Source organism: Penaeus vannamei, chromosome 28 (assembly GCF_042767895.1).
Source record: "Penaeus vannamei isolate JL-2024 chromosome 28, ASM4276789v1, whole genome shotgun sequence".
Lineage (NCBI taxonomy): Eukaryota > Metazoa > Arthropoda > Malacostraca > Decapoda > Penaeidae > Penaeus > Penaeus vannamei.
In genome coordinates this window covers 8,556,917-8,566,916 of record NC_091576.1, presented here as the reverse complement: position 1 = coordinate 8,566,916, position 10,000 = coordinate 8,556,917, and the positions used below count along the sequence as shown (strand labels likewise).

The following is a 10,000-nucleotide window of genomic DNA, read 5'->3' as shown; positions in this document are numbered from 1 at the left end:
TGTCTGCAAAGGTTTCTGTAAACACAATTGTTGAAGAATTTATTGAAGAGCCAAAATATGTTTCGTTTTCATTCCCAGTGGTCATCTCAGACCATTCCTTTGTGGTGATATTGTCTGTAACTGCTTCTGTAAATGCAGTTGTTGAAGAATTTACTGAAGAGTCAGTGTATGTTTCATTCCAACTGGTCATCTCAGACCATTCCTGTGTGGGGATATTACCTGCTAATGGCTTTGTAAATGCAGTAGTCGAAGAATTTTCAGAAGAGCCAATATATGTCTCACTTTCATTTCTAGTGGTTATATCAGCCCATTCTTGCGTTGTAATATTATCTGTTTCGTCTTCATTTCCATTGATTATACCCGACCATTCATTTGTCTTGAAAGTTGCAAGATTTACGAACTTCATTGCTAGTTTGAGCTCGAGAACCTTTGTGCTTGCTCTACCATATGGCTTCAGTAATCTAACGGAAGAAGTTAGTGACTCCTTGAACTTCTCTAGATGTGCAGTTACACCGGCCACTGTTAAGGCATTAACAGATATGTCTGCTTCCGCTAGTCCCTTAACTTTTTCCGCAATGTTTGCTGCATGATGCAGTATCCTATGATGGGCTGCTTCTTTAGACTGAAGTGAGTCGGTAACTGTGTATATATCGAAGAGAGCTGATTTTATTCGTTCATTTGACATTTCTATCTGAGGAGTACTTGTAGATGCTCTTGTCCCATCAGTAGTTATTTCATCTTGTGGAGCAGGTGTTACTGTGCTGAACTCATCACTGAATGCTTCAGATTGGAAAGGATTTGTGGTTAATTTTGGTCGATTAGAAGTTATTTGAACTTGTAACGTAGGTGTCACTGTGCTCAACTCATCTTTGAATACTTTAGACTGTGGAGTATTTGTTGTTTCTTCTGTTCCATTAGTAGTTATTTCAACATACAGGGTAGATGTGCTTGACTCATCACCTATTCCTTCAGATCCTGAAATATATGTGGACGTTTTGGTTCTATCTGTAGTCATTTCAGCTTCTGGAGTAAACGTGATTGTGCTCGATTTATCAAATGCCTCATATTGTGGACTGTATGATGTAGCATTTGTTTCATCAGCAGTCATTTCATCTCCACTTTCTAGAACGGAAATCCACCGAGATACATCTTCAAATACTTTCAGAAGTTCCTGATAGATATATAGTTTATCTGATGCAAAACTAAACTCATATTCAGAGATGATGTCAAATTCGTATTTGTCTGTTTTTATATTCTGAATTTCTTCATACTGATGCAAATGTGTTAACAGGAATCCATAAGCGTTTTCAATGACTTCATCGGATTCTTTTAAATAGAAAACAAGAGAATTTGTGTCAATAGTTCCATCAGTCAAATCAGTGGAAAATGAGCTAAGTTCATATATGAACTTCTTACATGAAGCAATATTTTCCTTAAAGGTAAAGCTATAGCCGTTGCTGAATATTTTGTAACATTCTGTAACAAGACCAAGAACCTCTGTGATGTTAGCATTTCCCTCAGCCTGAATTCTTTCAAGGGTTTGATAAATTATTTTGTTCATTTCTCGTAACTGCTTTATATAGTTATACGATTCGCTAACTTCAATAGCTGTTTCAGATGATGAGCTAATTACCGCCACTTTGTCACACAGACTTGAGATTTCATGATGCAGCCTTAGGAAATCTTGGCACAGTTTCCCTTTCCTCGTGGACAGACGACTTAATAAGCCAATATATATTTTCAGGTCCTTTAGAATGGCGTCTGCAAGATATCCCGTGTTAAATATATTGTCAGTTATGTTTCTAATACCAAAAATTATGTCAAGATCTTCGATGCCACAATCTAGGTCGCCATCATTTTCATTTTCATGTGTTAAGAAAAAGCCATCACTGGTTAATTCGACTTCAGTAGTACTCATGGTCATGCTGGATTCACCAAACTGTGAAGTATATGTGGTCGCTTTTGTTCCATCTGTTATTTCAATTTCTGGAGTACTACCGATAGTGATTGTCCTACCATTGTACACTTGGAATTGTGAAGAATTTGCGTTGGCTGTAGTTTCATCTGCAGGTGTTTCAGTGTGTGAAGTAAAGGTGAATGTCCTTGATTCACTATTTGATACTTCAAATTGTAAAGTATTTGTAATTCCTTGTCCAATAGTGGTCATTTCAAACTGGCTACCTGTGGTAGAATAGGAAGTGTTATGATCACTGACAGTTTCTCTGTTGTAGAAAAAACAGACATGGTCACTAAGTACCTGAAATATTCTTACTATTCCCTCTTTCACGTTTAGCATGGTATCTGCCTCTTCATAAAATGTCATACTTCTCTTTAATGCTTCCTTCATTTCCTTCAATTCTTTCATCATGTGCTGAATCTCCTGTAGGTACTTGATACCAATTCCTGGTGTTACTTGAATGCTACTGAAGTCAAAAGCAGAGAGGTGTTCAAATAAATTCACAGGCAATAACTCAGAATTGCATGTGATATTCATAAGGAAAAAGTAGGCTTCAGTAATTGTATTATCGGTGACATATTCCGTTACCTTTACTCTATTGATTTTCATTTTGAGTTGTACCAGTGAGTACAATGCAGTATCTACAATATTTTTATCACTTTGCAAAATTTTGTAATTTCTGTGGTGATGGACATACATCTTCTTGTTCTGCACATATCTCTTGGAAGTAATGATCAAATATGCTAGGTTTTGCTGAATACTTCTTAAGCTTACAATGTTATTTCCATATGATTTAATAAGTTCTGAAAAAATGGTTGTTTTCCTATATAGATCTACGGCATCTTGTCTGTGGCAAGTATACAAGTTATTTTTCACTTCCCTGATCTGTATGTTAATATTCTGCATCTCTTTAACCACAACTGAAGTATTTGTCTTGTTCATATCAGGTCTTATAGGAATAAGATTCCAGTTCATGTCTGATGCTGCTCTTATTATATTGTTCCAGACGTTAGTCCGCAGAAGTAAATTCAATGATCTTACTACGTCATCAATAGCACTTAACAGATTTGCAAATTGCTGAGTATAGGTTATATTACAGTTTTGTTCGAGTAAAGACATTAGAGTTATAACATCTGGCTGCATAATATCAAGGTCAATGGAAAGGGGATTCATGAAGCCATGTTCAAATAAAGAATATAAATAATTTACTCCTTCAAGAATGCTAGAATTCATTAAGGAAGTTGTTCTCTCTGAGTCACAGAAAGAGAAGAAAGAATGAAGCTGTTTGAAATACTGATGATGAGTTTTTAATTCTAAATATTGATAGTTATCAGCAATTTCGCTGGCAATTCTATCAAGGGACATCATAATGTTATCTTTTACGTTCAGAAGACTGAGTTTCAGTTCATTCAAATGTGTTAACGAGATTGATACATTCAGAAATTTGTGTAACTCTGATAACTCTTTCAGGTATTGCTCACATGTAATAATCTGTGGAATTTTAATATAGCCAACAGACCACTTGTTCATAATATTAAAAGAATCTCGGAGGAGTTTGTCCATTCTACCAGAAATCCTTGAATCAAAACTTTCGTTCTCGCTATGGGATTCAATACTTTCACTGACTATTACTGTTAACTTGTCTACAACAGAACCAGCCCTTACATATAAGTATTGGTCCTGAAAATTTGTAAAAACTGTAACAGAATCTCGAGCATTTTCAATAAGAATTTCTCCCAGAGTTGTTTCTGCATCAAAGAGAAAGTGTTTCAGAATGTAGAATTGGGATACATGCATTTCTACAGACTTTTGGATGATCTCATTGAACTTTCTGGTGAATATGTATATTGATTCTTTATCAATAGATCTTATTAAACTAAATTGAATAACCATGGTTTTGATATCTTCAAAGCTCTCAATGTCTGTAGCATTATTCTCTGTAGTAGTTCCATTAGCAGTTTTCCAGATCGTGATAAACGATCTCAATCTGTCCACAACCATAGAAGTTTCATAGAATATTAAAGCATTTTCACCTGCTTTAGCATAAGAAAATATAGTTTTCACGGCTGAATTAATTATGGTCTTAGCATAATCGATAAGTAACTTCAAGTCTTCAACTACCCTAATATTGACAGACATGGCTGTAGTGTTAATGCGTTCATTAGTAGAAGCTAAAAGGGAGGCTAAAGTACCGAGCATGTCAAACTGGAGATTATCAAGATCAGCCAAAGAAGCTTGTAACATAATATTTAGTTCAGTCAATCCTGTCTCTTCTTCATTCTCATAATCATTTTCATATCCATTAGATTCCATAGCACTATGCAATGATGCGACCATGTCCTGAGCTATTATGAGAAGTAAATAATACTCCCTCAGGACATAGTACTGCATGGATACTTGTTTGATTTCTTTAAACTGATCTTTCATAAAATCACTGGATTCGAGTTTAGTGAGGAGTAAAAATTGAGAGGCGATGGATGTCTCAACCAAATTCTGTGCTGCAATTATTGCTGAAGAAATGTCTGTGGTATATATGTTAATATCTGCTGTTTCATTAGCAGAAATGATGGCACTCAGCTGATAAGAGTAATCTCTGAGGCTAGCAAGGACATTATCTGTTACCGAGAAGACACTATTGATCATAGTTACAACATTTTCCAGTCCATTCAGAACAGTTTGTATACTAATTGTACCATTCCCACTTTGAGCAAGTCTTTGAATGATTTGCATGTCTGAAAGCAGGAGTTTATTCGTTTCCTCCAAGGTGGTAAGTGTTTTCATAATTTCTACTGAAGATTTCATAGAATTAACTAATGAACTTACTTTTCCTGATATAGAATGCAGAATTTTCAGTGATCTTGTTAAAAAGCGTCGCCCTATTTTATTAAAAGTAATATCGGCATCAGTGTCCAATAATCCAGTGAGAAGCTTGATAACCATTTGAGCACGCGGGCTTTGGAAGTCAATATCCCCGATCGTCCATTCCTCCATGATGCTGAATATTGTATTCATTGCTTGGATTTCATAAGTTTCCTCATGTGTAGAACCTTCAGACATATTTCCAGATTCTTCTACATTTTCCCCATTGTTCTTGTTATCAGCTGTACCTTCATGTATAAAGCTTTCTATCAAACTTATAAACTGGGATAGTGAAGATTGAATCTCTTTGCCTTTTATGATTGACTCCAAAAGTGATAAGCTTTCCTCGGTTTGCTTATCAATAACTTTATATTGTTCCAAAATATCTATTGTCTCCTTTAAGTAGATGATACCAGATCCTTGGGACACGGAGATGCTGGAGAAATTAAAAGATTGCAAAACTTGACTAAAATCATTTGGAATGAGTCGCCAATCATAAGTAAATGCCAAAGCGTATTCATAAAGGCTTGTTATCTCTCCATTAATCACATAAGTAGTTGCCTCTCCAACAGATCTTTGTATTTCAGCAAGTGCCGATGCTGTTGAAATTATGGATGATCTTGATGATGCAAAGTTTGCTGATATTAATTTATCATTCTGAAGCCTTTTCTCCATTAGCAGATGGGAAGATGCCTTGTAACTAAGAAGAGCTAGTTCACTGGCAATTTGAAAAACGTAGGCAATTTCTGAAGTTATGGAACTGGCAGTCTGCAGCACCTTCTCAAAGTTAATGTTTATGATGTGAATATCTGTCGGCGTGATGATGTCCATATCAATTGTGTTTAACATTAAACTGAAATCAGTAACCTCACTTACTTCAGTGATCATATCTGATGAAGGTTTACTTAAGGCACTCAGAGCATTAAAGGCTTTTACAACTGTATTATATCCACTATGTATATGCAGAATTTGCTTCTCTCTTTTCTGCATATTCTGAACTTCAGTAAGCCTCTCAGAAAGGCGAGATAGCCGATGTTTTACCAATAGTATGACGTTTGGTAAGCCAAAAATTGGAACACCTTCATAGTTTTCTTTTAGAGTAGCAAGCAATTCTACATATTGTTCAACAGTAACACTCTCTTCTAATGTGAAAGCTTGAGTGTTTTGCATGAAATGTGTAATCTCATCAATTATAGGAAGAGTCAGGGGGGATACTGTGTAATCTGACATCTCCTGAAAACCTCTAAGAAGACCTATGAATTTCTCAAAAGCATCGAAAGATTTCAGTAAGATAGTTACCTCCCTCGTGCTTGACTGAATGGTATATGATCTTTCGATGTCCAGGAAAAGTGAAATCCTAGCTGATTTAGCCATTTGCAATAGAGAACCAAGTCTTGGTATATGAGTGTTGTTCCTAAAGTTACTTATGATATCCCTGAGAAGCAAGACAGATTGTTCTATTGACATCAGTCGTATGTTTGACATTCCTGAATCAATATTTCTGAAAATCTCAAATAGATCATCAAAGATAAAGTGAGCCAAGGTATCTTGCTCTGTATTATTTCTAGACTGCAACTGTTCAATCAAATCAACCACGATGGTAATACGACTTTGGATGCGTTTCCATTCATAGACTTGAAGTGAATACTCAGCTTCAAACATCCCTTCAACCACTTCTGTCACTAATGCACTCTTTAGTCGTTTGCTGAAGTCTTTAGCTTCCCTTAGATTTTGGATGAACATTCCAGGTAAAATTTCTTCCTGCTTTCTCTCCAAGTTCTCTACATATTTCCTGACCTGCTGGACGTCAAAAGCTGAAGCAGTTTTACTTTGAATTCGATATAAGAGGGATAGAGACTTTTCAATTTCCAAAATCTGGATAGATTCTCCACCGACAATGGGTTCTCCAACAGAATCACTTAGACTGTTGAAGACTGCAAAGGCATATGCCACAGTCTCGTCTGCATCCTTAGCCACTATCAACTGTTGTTCCTTTGTTGCTTCTAACTGGAGTACTTTAAGTTCAGTAGAGAGTTTGACCAAGAAAGATTTGGTGACTTCTCTCAGTCTTTTGATTCCTGTGGTATTTCCCTTCCTCTTCAGATGAATATTTACTAGTTTCAGACTTTCGCTGAAGAGCAGGAGAGTTTCTTTATCTAGGTCATACATGTTAGTTTCTGAACTGACAATACTTTGTGTCAATTCCCAGATAACTGTGTTTTCCTCATTCTGATGCATTTGTGTTTCTTCTTGCGAGACATTCTGTATGAGATACTGAAGAGATGAGAGTATATTTTTGGCTTCTATGAATTTTTCTGACATGGTTTGTTTTTCTATTTGGTATTCAAGTTCCAGGGTTAATGTCTTAACATTGCTAGTAAAAATGTTAACTGCTACAACTATTTCTTCAAACATTATACTATTTCCAACAAAGACTGCCCCAATCATCCTAATATTGTTAAAGATTTCTTCTATACGCAACAGATTCTGTTCTGTAAATCTTTGAATGTCCATTGTAAGAATTGCCTTTAATTCATACATCCTGCTGTCAGGCTCATAAGTACTTTGACCTTCGAAAGATAAATTGTGAAGAGCTTCTTTAATTTGGACTAGAACTGCCTGTGTTCTCTGCATCCTTCCAATTGCTTCTGTTTTCTCACTGATCACTGCAAAGACACTGCTGCTTTCTTTGGCACTCTCAACTTTCTTTGAAGCAGTCGATTTTAACTTGCGCAATCCAGTTATTCCAGCTACGGTAGTCTTTGTAATAGACTCCAGGATTTTGACCTTACTTTCTAGGATATTTAATTGTTCCATGCTTAGAGACTCCACAGATATGCTATATATGTAGCTAATGAGCTCATTTACCTCTTCATGTTCTTCCTCCTCTAAAGCAAGATTGATATTTGCATTTGAGTCCGACACAGCTTTGATAATCCTTTGTAGAATTGATGTGCCCCTGATAGAGGTCATCACCCTGAGGTGTCTTTCAATGTTCCTACGAGTTTCAAATAGTTCTGTTTCAACTCTCGCCTGCATCCTTTCTATTCTGGCCAACAGAATGTCGAGATCTAATATGCCTATACCAGGAGTTATGGTTATATTTCGTACTGATGTAGAGAGCATATTTAAAGCCATAACATATTCCTCCGAAATTTTAACATCAATGTCGAGAACTCTTATGAGTTCGTTTATTTCTTCATATGCAGTTTCATTGTCTGCTATTCCAATTTCACTGACAAAACCTGTCATAACTCTTCTAATGTCAGACAGAACTCGATAGGCGTTGCTCATTATGCTGACGCTTATTTGGTCTCTTGATATACGTTTGTTTTCTGAAAGTACTCTGTTAATGGTCGTCTGAACTTTTCCAACTAGATCCAGAGCATTTGATATTTCTTGAACACTGATTCTAGTTTCCCTATTTATACTATACAAAGCAGTTAAAACGCCGTTCAGCTCCTCAATCATATCAAATGAAGTTTTTCTATTCAACATGTCAGTCATCAGGTGGGTAAACCTTTTCAAGAGATTTTGAATTGTCATGTCACTTGGATCTTCAGTATCAGCAAAATATTCCAGAACAACGAACATTTCGTTTTCGATTTCAGAAAGGATGCTTGCTGCTTTGGTTAATATGTCAATTTCCAAGCGAGATTCTTGAACAGAAACAAGGAATTCTTTTTCCTTTTGCAATGTGGAGAGGACATTGTGTATGGTAATCTGTAACAGGAATATGCCAGATATTTCTATACCTGGTGAGGTGGAGCTTTTTATTGTTTTCAATGTCAGTAGGCTATTCTCCAATTCCATTATGATTTCCATTGAAACAATTGAGCTAGAGGATCGCTCTACAATGCTGATTATAGAGAATATATTTTCTTCTCTCAAGTCGTCTGAGGCAATGTCACCTATGGAGCTGACAATCTCTCCAACCTCATTCTCGATTTTTTCAAGGAGACTGGTGACAATGGAATTCATCTGAAGATTTCCAGTAACTGTGTCTTCCTGTTCTCTAAGACGTGTTGTAGCAACGGCACTCACGGTTTTTGCAACACTTAAGAAGTCAATAAGATTCCCAAATCCATCTTCAGAGTGAAGTTGCCCCCCCAATTGGATTTGTAAAGTCGAGAATATTTCCTTTATTTCATATATTTCCTCTTCACTCACAGAATCTATATTGAGAGTTATTCTTTTGAAGATAAGAATCAGTTTATTTACTTCAATATTCATCTTCCCAACCAGCTGAGAAGGTTGAAGATTTCTAATGGTATTTTCTAAACCAAAAATGATCATATCTGTCACCTGACTAACCATAGTCACTCGGCGAACAATTAGAGTCTTTTCATACAAGACTTTAATTAGCTCAATGTCATTCTTCAGCGACGTTTGTGTTTGGGTGGTAGCTTCAACAAGGGCCTCAATATCGTGAGGCTTCTCTTTGTTTATTACCATCTCGTGAAGCTCCTCAGAAAGTGTTTTGATTTTTGCCAGTTTTGTAAAGGAAGAGCCATTGATGCTGATATCAGTTAGTAATTCTGTGAAACCTTCTGTGTTAAATGATCCACTAGTTGTGGCTTCGGTAATCTCTCTCATTTCAGTCAGGGAGATGTATATAAGTTGCAAATAGTATTCTAAATTTTGTTCTACCATCAGTTCATCAGCAGTACTGGACAACTCCTTCTCGAAAATGATACTCGCCCTGATTCTGTTTTCTACTTCCAAAGCAAGAGAAATGGCATACTCAATATCATATAAGTATCCTCTTACCATCGTTGCATCACTGGCTTCAAGAAGAATGGTTGTCATATCATTATTAAATATTTGTAGAATCTCAATATCATTAGTAGTAATGGTGCTAACTACATCTCGTACGGAAAGTAAGTAGAGAACATAGTTATCGATAACCTCTTTTTCAACAACAGAAACTTCGTTCAGTTCACTGTTATTTCTTGACAGCAGCTGCATTAAGTTTCTAATATCTGCATTTAGCTTTTGGGCTGTCTGGAATATGTTGACTTTACTGCTTACTAATTGATTCCGCTGTGTATATCGTTTTAAGATATTTTCAATTTCACTAACCTTACTTATTGCCACATCTAAGTTTGTTATTTGTTTAACATTTTCACCTCTTCTTATTCTCTCTATTAAGGTTTCCAACTGTTCTGTCACTAATTGTAATTC

General features: G+C 36.1%; 1 protein-coding gene across 1 annotated transcript in view; it reads right to left on the bottom strand.

The window, feature by feature from the left end:
* Positions 1 to 10,000, bottom strand: part of LOC138867071 (uncharacterized) — a 48,772-nt gene that overhangs the window by 2,003 nt on the left and 36,769 nt on the right. Inside the window, exon 6 of the mRNA XM_070141505.1 lies at positions 1 to 10,000. This exon is cut by the window's left edge and continues 1,121 nt beyond it; it is cut by the window's right edge and continues 2,306 nt beyond it. Within this exon, the coding sequence (XP_069997606.1) occupies positions 1 to 10,000 (10,000 nt within the window).